The 16616-nt window shown below is 45.8% G+C and overlaps 1 protein-coding gene across 3 annotated transcripts in view; it reads right to left on the bottom strand.

The window, feature by feature from the left end:
* Positions 1-16616, bottom strand: part of LNX1 (ligand of numb-protein X 1) — a 107914-nt gene that overhangs the window by 17948 nt on the left and 73350 nt on the right. For all 3 annotated transcript variants that reach the window (XM_079771528.1, XM_079771529.1, XM_079771530.1), the window contains 4 exons: positions 15166-15407; positions 14504-14656; positions 9552-9754; positions 6773-7144 (listed from right to left, as the gene is read on the bottom strand). In XM_079771528.1, coding sequence (XP_079627654.1) covers positions 6773-7144; positions 9552-9754; positions 14504-14656; positions 15166-15407 — 970 coding nt within the window. The remainder of the gene's footprint in view (positions 1-6772; positions 7145-9551; positions 9755-14503; positions 14657-15165; positions 15408-16616) is intronic.

Raw genomic sequence — 16616 nt, 5'->3', positions numbered from 1 at the left:
GAATTAAACCAAATGGTTTATAGCATTTGTTGCTTTCAAATATGCATATGTGTGTGTGTGTGTGTGTGTGTGTGTGTGTGTGTGTTGTTTGTTTTTTTGCTGGTGGACCAGTTACACCCAGAACCTCATTGATGGAGTTCCCATTTTATCATTTCATACATGCATAGGGGACTGTATGTTTTTTGAAGCCAAGAATTCCATGGATGTCTGCCTTCATCATTACTGATCAATTGAAAAATGCCAGTGAGGTTCCAGAACCCGGCTATGGAACACACGACAGCCTTCCAGCCTGGCTCTGAGATCATGCATGGCACACAGACCCTTCATGGCAATGCAGACAGCAGGAGGCATCAGAATAGGGCTGCTGATTGCTATGCTAGAAAAATACCAAAGCCGTGAGTTATTCCTAGTGATATGGCAACGTCCTACACAACAAGGTACAGAAACAAAGTCCTTGTCCTAAGCCTCCCTCCAGTGAGCAAGAGAACTTCTGAGAACAAAAATACATCTCACTGAGCAAAAGCTAGGGGGCTCCAGAAACATACATTCAGATGAGTTAATGGTGCACGGTAAGCTGATATTCCCCCTATGAGCTCCATGAAAGCAAATCTGGTGTGTGTCAATTTGTTCACTATTGAAATGTTAGCACCTAGCATAGTGCCTGGTACATTTTAAAAAGAATTTGTGAATACCTTCTTCTTAGAGGCCACAGCTGCAGAGCAACCAAAGTCTGGCCAAGGAGAAAGGAAATCAAGGAAGCTGTGAAGAAAAGATGACTAGGAACCTTAGGATTTGACCAGGATGGAAAACAAGATTTGACATAGCAATTTGGTGTATTTTCCCCACTAGATTCTAGCTCCATATTCATCCTTACATTCGAAGAAGCACATATCTTTTAGGGACTAAGAAATTAATGATGATGGTGCTATGACAGATACAGGGTCATGCAGATGTCAGTGACAAGGTCAAAATCAGAATTTAGTTTTTGAGTCCCTGAATCTGCTGATCACTGACTCAGCAGAATGACCCCACTCCTTTGTCTCAAACAACTTTTTTTTTAATGGTATCTAGAAACACATGCATGTGAGGTAGATTGGAGAAAAGTAGTGAAGTTTCAATTTCCTATAATATTTGCAACATGTAGCTGTGATGAGAGTCACTCCTAAAATTCTAAGCTGTACAGTTTATCAAGTCATGCTTTATCATGAATGTATGAAATTTAGAGCTTTATGTAAAAACTAGAGGCCCGGTGCATGAAATTCCTGCATGGGGGGGGGGTGTCCCTCAGCCCAGCCTGCACCCTCTCCAATCTGGGACATCCCCCTCACTATCCAGGACTGCTGGCTCCCAACTGCTTGCCTGCCTGCCTTCCAGATTGCCCCTAACCGCTTCTGCCTGCCAGCCTGATCACCCCCTAACCACTCCCCTGCCAGCCGGATTGATGCCTAATTGCTCCCCTGCCAGCCTGTTTGCCCCTAACTGCCCTCTCCCCTGCAGGCCTGGTCACCCCTAACTGCCCTCCCCTCAGGCCTGGTTCCCCCCTCCCAACTGCTCTCCCCTGCAGACCTGGGTCCCCCCGCAATGGCCCTTCCCTGCAGGCCCGGTCGCCCCAAACTTCCCTCGTCTGCCGGCCTGGTCACCCCTAACTTCCCTCCCCTGCAGGCTTGATCGCCCCCAACTGCCCTCCCTTGCAAGCCTGGTCCCTCCCAACTGCCCTCCCCTGCTGGCCTGATCCCTCCCAACTGCCCTCCCCTGATGGCCATCTTGTGGTGGCCATCTTGTGTCCACATGGGGGCAGCCATCTTGTGTGTTGGAGGGATGGTCAATTTGCATATTACTCTTTTATTAGATAGGATTATTTGGACTGTAAGAATTCAGTTCAGAAGAATGTTTTTAAATCTATATAGTAACCTATGAGCATTACATTTACCACAATCCCATGCTAAGAACATTTCTTTAAATAGGGATTTGATGCTATATTTGCTGTGCTCATCTGTAAAAAGCACACAGATCTAGCAGGTCTCATTTCACTGGCTCCAGGGAACAAAAGTGTTGCCTTTTCCCAATTATGTAGTGGAACTCATGAGCTGAAATTGCATATTTAGAACAAGTAGGTAACGTGTATAGTTTGCTATTTGCTTTCTGGCTCTGTCTAAAGGCCAGACACCTTCTTTTTAAAAATTTGAAGAGCATGGTTGCCAGTTGTTCTTTGAAGAAATAATTTTTCATTTAAATAGTAATTCATGCAAAGGAGGAGGGGAATCACACATATGTCAGTATTAATGAAAACCCATCTTATCACCATCTCTACAACTAGCTTTGCATTTTTTTTTAGCTTCTGCATTGAGTCTGGAAGTTGCCTGGGGTAAAAAGGCACAAGGAAGATACTAAAATCTGAAATTCATGATTATTTTATTTATTAAATGCATATATTTGAACTCCTATGTAAATAGGCACCCACTGATCCAGAATTACAGATAGATGAGAACACCTCAAAATAGGCATAACTCTCAGAATTAAATCATTCTCATGTGGGACACTGGATAGATATAAAAGCTGAATTACCAAGGTATCGAATGTTCAGATGTCTTTTTGCCTTTAGGCTCTCAAATCTTTGGTCCATACTTCTTTGTTCTCTCATTTTAGGTTATGACACCAGACAGTTCCACAAAGCTGTCTCTTTCACAGTTATTCTAGCCATGGTGCTCAAAAACCTTAAGTCAACATGGAGAAAAATAAAGTTGTACTAAGTTCTAAATCAGTCCACTGCCCACAGCTTCTATCTCCTTACATCTCCCCTCGTCAGGAGCCTGACTTTCTCTGTCTCTAACTCTGGGGTCTGGCACCCAGGCTGCTGCTGAGTAAGCTGAGGTTAGGACTCCACATATGTAAAGTTGGTCAAATTTAAAACAGTTGTGGTTTCCCTGTAATAACTTTTCCCTGAAATAATGTGGAGAGAGGCAGAAGCGTGGTACTGTGGGAGAAAACATGACCAGAGGCCGTGTTGCCTGGGAACTTCTTTGTCAGGCAAATATGAGTCATGGAGTAGGTACAAGGCCAATGCTGCCACGGGTTGGCTGGAAATCTGAGTTTTAACCTTTGAAGGGTGTTTAGTTGAAGGCCCGCAGCTTGGTGTGTGTTACAAGTATCACATAAATAGGTAAAATCCACTCTTGTGATTGCTTAACTGGGTTTTCCCAACATTCTATTTTTTCCATTTCTTTTCCAACTAGCTTTGCCCAGTTTTTTTTTTTTTTAAAAATTATCCTCCCTTGCTTATAAAGCACATTGGCTTTGTTTAGTAAGCAGAAGAATCTTTTAGGAAGTCCCACTATTAGGCAAGATTTCATAAATTAACGTTCTCAGGGGAAAAAATGTTTTTCCTCTTCTGTTACTAATCTACAAAAGTAGCATGCCATATGTAATCATATGTAGGATGCCAAATTTTTCCAAATGACACAAGTAGGGGAGGTTTTGTTTTGCTTATTGCAAAGTATGAGTTGGCAGACCATCTCCAGAATGAATGCAAGTTGCACTGGTTGACCTGCAGAGGGCGCTAACAAGTGTAACACAAAAAGTCTAGTTTTTACAGAGAAAAAAATTAACGTTTAGAGTGCAGTTTCTTTATGAAGAAAAACAACAAGGACTATTTCTTTTTCATGGGTTAATGTCTTCATAAACATTGTCTATTTTCTCTCTCATTTGTTCTCAAACAGATAGGAATCCTCAGTTTAATAATGACCTGACTGTATTTGATATCAGAGACAGGAATATATTCCAAGCTTTACAAGGTCAGGAACTGTGTCAGTCTTATTCCCCATTGTACCACCCACCTCTTGGCACATAGGAGGTGCTCAGCCAGTAACAACTGAACAAATTCAAGTGGACAAAAATAAAGATTCTAGCCCAGGCCAGCATGGTTCAGTTGGTTGAGTATCGTCATGTGAGCCAAAAGGTTGCTGGTTTGAGTCCCAGTCAGGGCACATGCCCACATTGTGGGTTCGGTCCCCAATTGGGGTGCGTATGGGAGGCAAATGATTGATGTTTCTCTCTTTTCCTCTCTCCCTCCCTTCCACTCTCTCTAAAAATCAATAAAACTATTTTTAAAAATAGAGATTCTATCTTGGGAAGAAAGATTTGGTGCTTGTGCTTTGGTAAATGGTTTGACAAAAAATCCCTAGAGATGGAATGTGTAAATTATATTTTATATTTATTTACATTTTTATACTTTGACTCAATTTATTCATTCAACAAATATGTATTGAGTATTTACTATTGCCAGGCATTTCTCTAAGTGCTTGAGATATAATACTCTAACATACTCTACTAAATTGGCAGGTAATAACTAGCTGATAGAAAAACAACATAAAGCAGATTAGAGGATATACAATTGTGAGTAGTAAGTGCTATTTTAAATGGGATTGTCAGAGTGACATTTGAGAAGAGACCTGAAGTGTGGGAGTGAGTTTTACAGGTACTTGGAAGAGTCTTCCAGTCAGGACAGCAAGAACGTCCCACGTGACTGAGCTGGGTAAGCAAAGGGGAGAATACTAAAAATTCTTCCCTTTGCTTAGGACATAAGTAAAGGCCAGATTATGTATGGCTCTGCAGGCCAGTGTTAGGTTTGGAGTTCTTAATATAAGTGTCTTGGGAAGCACCAGAGAGCTGAGCACAAGAGAGGGAGATGATGGCCTTGACTTTGTAAAGTGGGCGTTCTCACGGCTGTGTGAAGAGCAGAGGCAGAGGACTGAGTGTGGAAGCAAGGAGACCAGGTAAGAGGTTCTTACGGTGGCCAAACCAAAGCTGATGGCCTGGCTGAAGGAAAGTGGTGACAAATGGATTGCGGGAGGGGGATATTAAAAAGAGTAAAGATTCTTTTTGGCCCAAGTAACTGGGTAAATGGTGGTGCCATTTTTAGAGACTGGGAAAGACTGAGGGAAGAGCAGGTATGACAAGGGGTGGAGTGGAAGGAAGACAAGGGTTCAGTTTTGGACATTAAATTTGAAATGCCTTTTAGACATCCACATGGAGAAACCAAGCGGGCAGTTGAATATGAGTTGTGGTCTTCAGAGGAGTTGAGGCTGGGCCTGTGAACTTGGGAACAGATGGCATAAACTCCAGAAGGGAAATCCTCTTGTAACTCTGCTTTAATTTACTGCCTGCATAACCTCACACCCTGCTGGGAAGACCCATTAGGCTGAGAATCACCTTGGAATTAGGACATCACTGAGAGCCACAGTTCAGGAGCCAAGGCACAACGTGTCCTTCCTATTCTGGTGGACGGAGCAAGCCGGGTAAGGCCCCTTGTCCCCTCTGCTCAAGTTGTCCACATTTAAAATGACAGTATTCTCCACCATTTGGTTCTCCTCAAAGAACAGGGATGAGACACACATGATATTGAAAAGTGTTGCCAACACCAGGAACTCCATGGCTGGAACCCGAAGGTGGGAAGATTTATTAGGACTTAGATAATCAAGTCCTTAAGGGCAGGTTCTGCTATGTCACCCTCCATGGATCTAGGTATAAGATTCAGTCAACTACTGATGCGAATTCACTGTTGAAGTCACTTCAGTCGCTAAGTGGAAGCTGACACGATGGGCTGGAGAATGGCAGATATTCTTAAGACACCCTGCTCCAGGTATTAACCACTTCCCTAACAGGCTTTCCAACATGTTCTTTTGTGTTGTATCTCCTTAGAATGAGCCTCCCCGCCTCGCCCACCCAGAGAACTTCTGATTTCTCAAAGCCCCGGTTCAAGATCTTCCTCCTCTGGAGAATTCCTAGGCCCATCTAAGCAAAAATCTCGCCTTTATCTGTGCAGAACAGTGCTTAATGTCTCCATTCCAGGACTGTCACGCCACGTGGCAGCCATTTAGAAAAAGCCCACCTGCCCTATTGGATTGTGGGCTCCTTTGGGAAGACAGCCGGAGTGTCATCATCTCTCTGTTCTCTGTACCTCACCCAGGACCAGTCAAGCAGCAGAAACGTAATACATATTGAGTGAGTTAAGTGAATGAATGGGTTAGTATTAAAAACAACAACAACAACAAAACCCAACAGAACAAAGCCTATTCTTCTAAGAATAATCTGGAAGCTCAGTCAACGTTGGAAAAACTAATGGTGACTCAGCTTAAGTCAACAAGATGCATGCTGGGGTTTGATGACATCACACTGGTTGGAAAGTGAATTATTCTGAACCAATGTTGCGCTATTGGGAACTCTATTTGCCTGAATAATCAATAATTTCTCTCTCTCTTTTATTAGGGAATTTCCTCCAAAGTTTATACTTGAGTTTCTGTGGACTTTCCAGGGGGGCCTGGATGTAGCCAGAGAGACGAGGCTTAGCCTTAGCCAATCCTATAGTGGCTCTGTCCACAGGATCGCTGGAGGGTGCATAGCCAGACTTCTATGGCAGTTAGTACAAGGGGATGACTTGAATGTGTCCAGAATGTATCTGAACGACCCCTGGGTCTGCACCTAACATACTGGGTACAGGGATGACACAGCCCTGCTGACCTTGAGTGATCTTACCCTGGTGAGCTTACAGCACACAGCCCAATGTGTTTACCTGCATTAGACTGATGGATGGCTGGCCAAACCTAAGGAATGTCCACAACCCCAAACCACATTATTTGCTTGAGTAATGTTCTTACCCGGCCCTTCGATCTTGACTCCTCGAATGGGAGGCACTGTATGTCACCTTGGTAGTAACAGGACACAGGGTCAGGGGGGTGGAGTTTTTGAGCCGATCTAGGAAGGACCTGTGACCCACCTGGATCAGGTGAGCTGCGCTCTCTGGGCTGCCGTATCTGAGGTCATGCCCGTTGATGGCTAACACACGGTCGTTCTCCTCCAGCTGGCCATCTCGGTCCGCCACACCGCCATCCAACACGTTGAAAATGAACACCCCAGGTTCATCCACCTTGCGCACCAGTTTGATGCCAAGCTGCTCCTCAGGGCTGCTTTTGTTGAGAATCACATGGAAACTGTCCTCGCGGGGCCCACAGCTGTCCAGCGCCTGCCCGTTGCTCCTGCTCCGGAACTTCTGCTCCCGCAGCACCGTGAGCCACAGCACCCGGCAGGGCTGCCGCAGCAGGCGCAGGGCGTAGTTGTGACGGACGTTGCTGATGTCCATCCCGTTGACCTGCGGGAGGGGACCCAGCTGTCAGTTCCGCCTGCCACGCCCCTTCCCCAGAGGCCCAGGCCCACAGAATCACCAGGGCCGGTCCACAGAGCCGCTCTGCTCTGCCCAAATAGCCCCATCTTCCCACATGACTCCACATGACTTGCTGTGAGGTCACCTGTACCACCGTCTCAGGTCTCAGTGGAGACCATCTTTCTGCTACCTCACCCTGACATAAGCCTTCACATTTATTTATGCGATCCAAACTCTCATTTTTTCATTTGGAGTTGGGGGGAAAAAGGAATCAAAAGTAGGAAAAGGCAAATGAGAATAGAAAACATTCCATTGAGCTCAAGGATAATAGTAAACTGCTGTTCAATTCAAACTGAGGTGACATTTTTTTTTTCTCTCCAAAGCCCCCAGATGAATTTTTCTCCCTGGGTCACCCATACTGAATGTCAGTCCCCACTACTGTGTGTGTGTGTGTGTGTGTGTGTGTGTGTGTGTGTGTGTGTGAGAGAGAGAGAGAGAGAGAGAGAGAGAGAGAGAGAGAGAGAGGGAGAGGGAGAGATGGAGAGAGAGATGGAGAGAGAGAGAGAGAGAGAGAGAGAGAGAGAGAGAGAGAGATGGAGAGAGAGATGGAGAGAGAGATGGAGAGAGAGATGGAGAAGGGGAGAGAGTCAGGTCTGCAAGGTCTTTTGCCCATGTTCTCAACAAAAGAAAAGAAAATATCTCTGTCGTTTCAAACAAACTGATGTGAACAGAAGTTTCTAGGCTCTTTCATTGAAAGGCTGGGTCACTTTATGATGCTACTTAAAGATCCTCCAGCTCAGCCCTCTCATTTGTGCCTCTTTAAAGATCTGCCTCCGGATGCCTGGTGGCGCTTTCTGGATTCGATTACCCTGCTAAGCAGGCGCAGCCCCCAGCGGCAGGCGCTGCTCTGGAAGAGGAGATTCACACCGCGCCCTGTGCTGAAGGAGCGAGGCCCCACCGAAGAGAAACAATCTTCTTGAATTTCTATGGTTTGGTAAGAAATCTTGGGCTTGCAGCCAACTGTTAGAGGAGCTTCGCAGTGAGGCTGTAAAAGGCCTTCCTGCAGCGTCCAGTCGCCAGTTTTCTGCTGCGTCTCCAGGGTTGGAGGGAGGCTCCCTCCTGCACAGACAAGGCCCGCCATCTCCATCCAAGCCCAGGTGAGCTTCAAGACCTGGCTCTGCTTGGCTGCCTTATCCTGTGTCTGGTTTCCCCCATCATGTCCAGGCCAAGAGAAGGTCAGGGTCGCCCGCTACACAGTCCTGGCAGCTCTTTTGCCTGCAAGTGCCAGTTGAAGGCCGTAAGAATCAAAATGTTTTATTATGCAACCCTCCCAGGCAGCATAGTTTCCACCAGAGCTGGGAGGACGCCATGCGGAGTATCGCAGATTGCACACGCTGACTGTCCCTGGGGGTTGATGGGCCCTGCCTTGTACTCCACCCTCAAAAGCCAATCGGGATTTCAGCTTTTTCTACGATAAGTGCTTTCAATTTTCTCTTATTCCAAAGAATAAGAACTCCTGGCCAAAGAAACTGCTCATGATGTGTCAGGAGCTGGCCCCTCAGCAACCTAGAAGGGGTGGGATGAAACTGTCATCTGAGTATCAGACAGGAAATATGTGACCAGGGAGAAATCCCTTGTTCCTTCTGGCACATGCTTGACTTCTGTCTGATAAACAACTCTTCCTTTATCCTTTCTCTTCTTCTGAAAATTACTCCCTGACGTCCTTCCCCGCAACCAAGCCTCACAGGACGGTAATGCCCAAAGCTTTCTGTCCCCCACCTGTCTCCCTAGAATGTCTGTGGGTTGGCAGGAATAATTTAGGGATGACATTTCTTTTTTTTCATGGAGGGCCATTAAGCAACAGGAAATTTACTTTAGAGTCGTGTGCGAATGCAAATGATAAGATAAAAATACAAAGTGTTCCATTAGTCTACTTTAAAAACAATTTCAGAAGACATATTATGCTCTAGTTTTGTATTATTTTATATTATATTACATAAAGTAGGAGGGAGGGGTAGGAAGAAGGAGAGAGAGTAAGAGGAGAAGGAAGAGAGGGGAGGTAGAGGAAGGGAAGAGAGAGGATGGAAGAAGCTAGAGGGTAAAGAAAGAAGGAGGAGGGGAAGCCAGACAAAATGATAGAGATAGAAAGAAATATTTATATAAAGAGAGAAAGGAGAGTGAAAGAATGAGAAAGAGAGAGAGGAACAAAGACCTATCTCAATTAAATTGTAAATCTCATATTAAGAACATATCAACATAGTAACTATGAAAAGTAATTGCTCCATATTTATTTTAGTATTTCATCCATGCATCCATCCATCCACCCACCCAGTTAATTGCTCTGAGGTGATTTTTATTAAGCTCCTTTTCATGGCCTCACAGCCATGGTCTCTACCTTTAGTATGATGTCTCCTGGCAGTAGCCGGCCGTCTCTGGCAATCACCCCATCACGATAGATGTGCTGGATAATGATATGGACCAGCGGGGTTTCACTGCCTCCCACAAGCCTAATGGAGAGGCTTTCATTGGGATCCACTCTATTAATCTTGATGCTGGTAATTTCACCGTCTGGAATCAGGTGATACAACCTTGGAAAGACTAAAATGGACAAAGACAGTATTTACTTTAAGACGCCCACCCAATGGACATTTCCAACCACTCTTCCTCTTGCCAAACTTTGGTTTCAGCCAAACTAAACTATGCATACATGTTTTCCATTTTCCTTCCTGCGTGCCAGCATAAGTTTCTTTGCCTGGAATGTTTTTTATTCTAGGCTTGAACCCAAGTCTTCCTTCAAGGCCTGCATAAAATGATCCTTTCCAATTAAACTCTGCCCTGTTCCCCCGTCCCCTGTTCTCTCTAAACATCCCAGTTCCCATAAAACTCTCTTCATTTCTCATAGCATTCAACCTTCTATTATTTTTCATGCCCATTTATTTTTAAAAAATGTTTTGTTTTTTTAAGAGAGACAGGAAAGGAGAGGGGGAGAGAGAGAAATGATGAGAGAGAAACATCGATTGGCTACCTTCTGCATGCCCCCTACTGGGGATTGAGCCCACAACCTGGGCATGTGCTCTGACAGGGAATCGAACCAGTGGCCTCTTGGTTCATGGGTTGATGCTCAACCACTGAGCCACACTGGTCTGGCTCATGCCAATTTCTTATATCTCCCATTGAACTCTAAGATACTTGAGGACAATTTCTGGCTCCTCTGGAGTTCTGTGCACAGATCTCTGCACATGGAGACTGCAGTCAATGTTTGGGTGAACAGAAATGAATGAATGAATGAATGACCCACCCTATGAAGTGGACTGCAGTTTCCTCACTTACTTATCAAGGAACAAAACAGAACAAATCTGCTCTTACACTCTCTCAGATCATTTTGAAGATTTCTTCCAGAAAGTCCCCACTTTTCAGGCTTAGGGGCTCACTGGTCCTCTCTACCAGACACGTCTGTCAATAAAGGAAGTCCAATAGCCCTATTCATGATTAAGAAAAGAGCCCCAGCCTCAGTTGGTGGCTTTAAGAGGTTTGGGCCACTGATCTGCCACAATCACTAATTCAGAGCTAGGAGACTCAGAGATCATCATGGCTGGCGTTTGCAAACTTGATCTTTGAACTGAGGACTCTTCTTTCTTGTGAAATATGTCCCGCGCCCACCCCCACCCCACTGTGCCCACACACAGATCTGCTCTAGTCGGTGTGCAGCTAGATAGCAGGTCAAGCCTTTATTTTTCAAGTGAGGACATTTGAGCTCAGAGGGGGGAAGTGCTGTGACTGGTTGGAGGTCATGTCACTTAGTTAGGTGGCCCTCAGAGCCAGGTCAGAACCCAGGGCTCCTGATGACCACCCTTCCCATCACCTGCCTCAGGTGCCCCTGGAGTCAGGGGTTCACAGCCAGGTGACAGTCCCCGGGGGGCTTTCCCTATAGATCGGTAAGCCAGCAGCGCCACCGGCACGGTGCTCCACCTGGGCTGGGAGAGAAGTGTGCAGAGGGGATGCCTAAAGTGCCGGCCAGGCTACACCGAGTGGGTGGAGGAAGGACTCCTCCCGAGTTGCTGGAGGCCGGAGTTTGGATGAGGAGGGCGGAGATGCTTCTGTCTCCTGTAGCTGCTGACAGCTGCTTCTGCCCCAGATTCTCCCTTAATTAAGTCATCTGGGAAGATCAAGACCGCATGCCTGGTTCCGCAAAGTACACTCTTTGTGACTATTATCAAAACCCATGACCCTAGTCCATTTTCCCTAATGAACTCTGAGTTCACTAATGAGCCCTCAACTCTCTAGGAACAATACAGAAAGAATTCAAGTTATTTCCAAGTATTGTAGAACATGAGAAACAAAGCAATTTAGCGGCCAGAGAGAGCCAGAGACATTGTAAATGCGGGTCCTTAACCTCCACTGGGATTTAATTTCAAGTGAGTGAGTGGCTTTGCTGTGAGGCTGTGGGCAGCCGTCTCAATCTGCCAGTTCCTGGTGCTAACAGCACGGGGGTGACCGAGTTCATTAATGTTTAAGCTACTCCAGTTACATTAAGTAGATACACCGCAAGCATTTGTTGGAACAGGTTTGGCGACAAGGGAATGGAAATTTAAAAAAAATTATTTTGAGCAAAGAAAGATTTAGAAAGAGTCAAAGCTGCCAGTTTTTTTCCTCTCCTCCCCCTCTCCCAGCAGATTTACAAAAACCATACATCCAAACCTAGTTGATTTGATAATCCGAGAGGACACACCCAATCACACTTGTAAATGATGCTAATTAGAGCCATCCCAGGGAGACCCCAGTGACCTTAAAGAGTTAAAGTAAGTTTTAAACTGCCGAACTCGTGTTGGTCTAGGACCGTGGTCGGCAAACTGCCGGCTTGTGAGCCACATGTAGCTTTTTGGCCCCTTGAGTGTGGCTCTTCCACAAAATGCCACGGCCTGGGCGAGTCTATTTTGAAAAAGTGGCGTTAGAAGAAGTTTAAGTTTAAAAAATTTGGCTCTCAAAAGAAATTTCAATCGTTGTACTGTTGATATTTGGCTCTGTTGACTAATGGGTTTGCCGACCACTGGTCTAGGACAAAACAAACTTGTTCAATATTCTGTCTTCCCTCATGGACTAAGGAATGTAATGTTATTTACTAAGAGTTTAATATAGGCTGAGCATTGAGCTAAGTGATTGGCATGCAGTTTTTTGTCCTAACAATCCTATGAAGTAGATAATTATTATCCCTGCTTTTTTAGATGGTGAAACACCGAAGCTTAGAGAAGTTAAGTAACCTGGCCAGGGTCATGTAGCCAATAAGTAGTAGAGACAGTCTTTTACGGATATAAAGGTATGGCTAACCCACACCACGAGAGTTCACCAGTATCACTACCAGCCCCCCTGGGTCCTCCTACCTCACCCCATTCCAGGGCAATAGCTTCCCGGAGCATCTCAGGAAGTCCGTTCTCTCCCTCCCTCTCTAGGTCCCCTGACACAGAACACGGCTGCCACCCTCAGCTTCCTGAAACACGGCTCCGGTCCTGCAGCAATCCCACCCACGTTTTCAGGTGGATACAAGTCCAGACTCCGAATGGCATCCAGCACCCTCTCTGATCGGACCTAAGGAATCTCCCACTACTTTCCAACACGGTCAAGATCCCAATGTCCACCCAGATCCGAAACCACTCCTTAAACAGGGCCAACACTGCCCTGCTCGGAACCGACGCTGCTCTCCCTGTGGCTGCCATTGTCATCCATGTGCACCTCACTCGACGGCATTCTATTCTCTTTTAGTCTTGAACGAACCTCTTGAAGCCAGGAACTGGATTTTATATGCTTCATAAAAAATTACAGAGCCTCGGCTGGTGCCTTATACATAGAAACCTCTTATTAAAAATGTTTCTGCAATAAACATGCAAATAAATCTTATTCCTGCAGGAGAGAACTTTATATAGAGTGTCATTAAGGAGCCTTTAATAAGAAAGGAAGACTGGCATAAAGGAAGTTCTAACCATGTCATGTATTCATTGCACACACACTCAGCAAACACCATTATGCACCAGATCCTGTGTTTGGCTTTGAGAGTACAAAAGCTCAGAAGAAGAACCCTTGACCTTATAGGTACAGTTATAAGGAAAGGTGGTCATTGCGATAATAGAGATCCAGGTGCTTTAAGAATACAAAAGAAGGGGGACTGAGGGAATCAGGGAGGGCTTCAAGGAGGAGGCAAAGCCCATGCTGGAAGGAGGCATTAGAATGCCAGATGAAGGAGAGTGGAAGTGCAGGCTGGACAACAGCATGGAAGTGAGCAAAAGAGTATTTACAGGACTGGGATAGTAAATGCAAGCAGTGTGTGTGTGAGTACATGTGTATGTGTGTGCGGGGGAGCATGTGCGTGCATGTGTATATGAGTGAGCATGTGTGTACAGGGTGAGAGGTGATAAGTGAGCAAGTGTTATAACACTGCTTACAAAGTCTCTGAAGGCAGTGGTTTGGGCTCTACCAACCCCCCGCCGCCCCCCCGCCCCCCCCGAGAGAAGGGTACTTAACCAGTAGTTAAGAGAGTGGGTTCTGGAGACGGAGACCTGGTTTATAATCCTAAGTGTGCCATTTTCTAGCTGGGTGACTTTGGGCTAGTGACCTAATGTCTCTGGGTCTGTTTCCTCATCTGTAATATGAGCATGATAATCCCTTCGTGTTGTGATATCTAAATGACTTAGAACACTACCTAGCACACAGAAAAAGCTCATTTTTTAAGCTAATATTATTACTACCCTACAGTTCTAATATAAAAAGAAGGAAACGGGACAGTATTTCCTCAGCTCCATTTATATTTGAGAAAACACATAGGATCTAAGGTCCAATAACAACTTTGCGTGGATTCTAGAGCCACATTACCGGCGTTCAACATTTAGTAAGGTACTTTGGGCAAGCTAAGGAACCTCCCCCCTATGCCTCAGTTTCCTTATCTGTCAAACAGCTACTTTCTAGGGTTGTTGTGTGGATTACACGAGCAAATGCATAGAAAACACTCAGAACTATGTTATCATACCTAGTTGTAATAAGAACCACCAGAAGTTACACAGAATTTCCCAGGCACTGTTCTCCCTGCTTTTCACTTAGCAACTATGATTATTCTTTGTATGTGCTAAGCTAGTACCTGAAGGTGAGGGTTCTCCCCACGTTCCCCTCAGCCTATGGAAAAAGAGAACAATGATTTCTGCTTGCAGTTACTTATATGAGAACCAGGCTAATCGGGGTAAGAAATATTTTATACCCGTGGGAAGAGAGTTGTCACAGAAAGTGAGTGGCGGTCAGGCTGTCATCACCCAGACGTCATTCTGGAAGGCCAGCCCATTCCCGGCCTGCGGGGAGTTCATTTACCTTCAGGGGGAGTGGTGCTTTCAGAGTTTTCTCCGCCCTCGTCAGCTTGATTGGCAACCACGCTCCCACTCTTGGTCCTTCGCAGAACACTCAAAGCTCGGTTTATTTTTTTAAACGATCTGCTTCTAATGGAGGATCGCTCGAAGGGCCGTGCTGAGGAAAGGAGAGAAGGAACAGTGGCCACACAGTCACAGAAACACGCCCTTAGGCACGCGTCTGGTAAGACATGCGCAGGAAAACATGCACACTGATCGCTGCTAGGTGGCAGGGCGATAGAATTCACTTAGGAATGTTTTCTAAATTTTTCTAAAAGGAAATTGCACGGCTTGTTTAAAATCTGCTCTTCTTTTTTTTTCCTGGACCGGACTGAACAGACCAGCACCTTTCTTGAGCAGCATGGATGGGAAGGAACTGACATGGCGGGCGTGATGAATCATTAGGCCTGGCTTCAACCCCTTTCACCAACTCAGATTACACACATTTTTAATGATCTGAGGGACTCGTGGTTCTATTTCACTTTGGAGAATTGGACATTGCATTGCTACCAGAATGACTTCTCTTTAAAAAAAAAAAAAATTCGAGAACTTTCCAGAGTGACTATTCCACGGAGGGCCACCCCAAGGCAAAGAACCCATTCCCGGACAACCACCCATTTGACTCACCCCTCGTTCGGTTGCTCCGGCCAGAGTCCGATGGGCTGTCGGCTGGCTGCCCGTCCTCTGCCGCGGACACGTAGGCAGGGTTGTCCAGGCCAGGCTCGTCTGTCATTAAGGCGATGGTGGCAGCTGCAGAAACGTCCGGGAGGAGTGTCGTGGCCGCGAGGCTCACACAGCCGTCCGCACAGCCATCCTGGGAGCGCCTCTTCCTGTCCTTGGTCAGGCCATAGTGGGAGGCGCCTTTACAGCTGCAAGAAAACCAGGAGAAGTGGCTCCAGCTTTGCTCCTTCCCCACCAGCCTCTACTGGAGAGAGGCCCGCTTGCTACGCTCCAAGCTTGATTGTTCACCCCTAGATCTACCTCCCTTTTCATACATCCGTACTCAGCATACCCTTGTCAACAAAATGAACTGATAATTTGAGATAAATTTTGAAAGATGCTCCTTGCATTCTCCTAAAGCAATCTCTGGAATGCACATGCATGAAAGTTGTCAAGGTGTCTTCGTGACTAGGGCTTGAGGCTGGTGATCGTCAGCTATCTGGATGGTAATTCCTTCTTGCTGATGTTTATTTTGGCCACCAAAGTGCTTAGTCACATTCTCAGTCCTGTCTTTTGGGTTTAGCTCCCAGAGCTCTGAACATAAATACCAAGTTCCTCCCAGAGTCCATATTTAACTGCCCGTGGAAACAGAGTCGCCCCCACCACAAGGCCACAGGAATTCACTCGGCATTGCTATTCTTGAGAGGCGGGCTTGCGAGCTTCCCTTCTCTACATCTGGGCTAGTCTCAGTGATGCTCCCACGCACTGCAACATTTCATTCATTGTCATGTCTTCTAACATTGGGAGAGTAAAACAACATCCACAATCTTAAAAAAAAAAAGGACACAAAACGTAATTGTCTATACCCATTTACCATCCATGTTAAACAGCAGGCCCACGGGCTAGGGGACCAGGGTTTGAGTAGATCTAGGTCCATATTTTGCTATGAATGTACTTCTGTGTGCCACTGGGCAAGTCGTTTCAGCTCTCAGGTAGGGTTTTGGTCAGAAAATGGTGATGATTGAACTACCTCATTGCACAGTGGTGAGGAAGTAGCCACAGACAGCCACACCAGCTTCTACAGTTGTTGTGAGGGCAGAGATTATATCGGTGAGCCCTTTTAAGAAGTGGCCATTTGCATATAATGGACGTGCTAATTAGTATTTTTTTTTAAAAATCAACTCATTACACAAAACCTTATATGGCTGAGCCATTTTACACACTTAATCTTAGCCCCAAGAACAAGAAGCGACGAGCTATTTTAAATAACCCAGTGGAGAGCCTACTTGGAGTGATGCTTCATGTAAGATGCTTGAAAGTAAACAGAACCAAATGGCAGTCTACAGTCAACATGCAGACAGGATTGATAGGGCCCATAGAACCACAGAGCGGGTGAAGAGCAGGGCCTATTGTCCCAG

Source organism: Cnephaeus nilssonii, assembly GCF_951640355.1.
Source record: "Cnephaeus nilssonii genome assembly, chromosome: 1".
Lineage (NCBI taxonomy): Eukaryota > Metazoa > Chordata > Mammalia > Chiroptera > Vespertilionidae > Cnephaeus > Cnephaeus nilssonii.
This window is presented reverse-complemented; position numbering and strand designations above follow the sequence as displayed.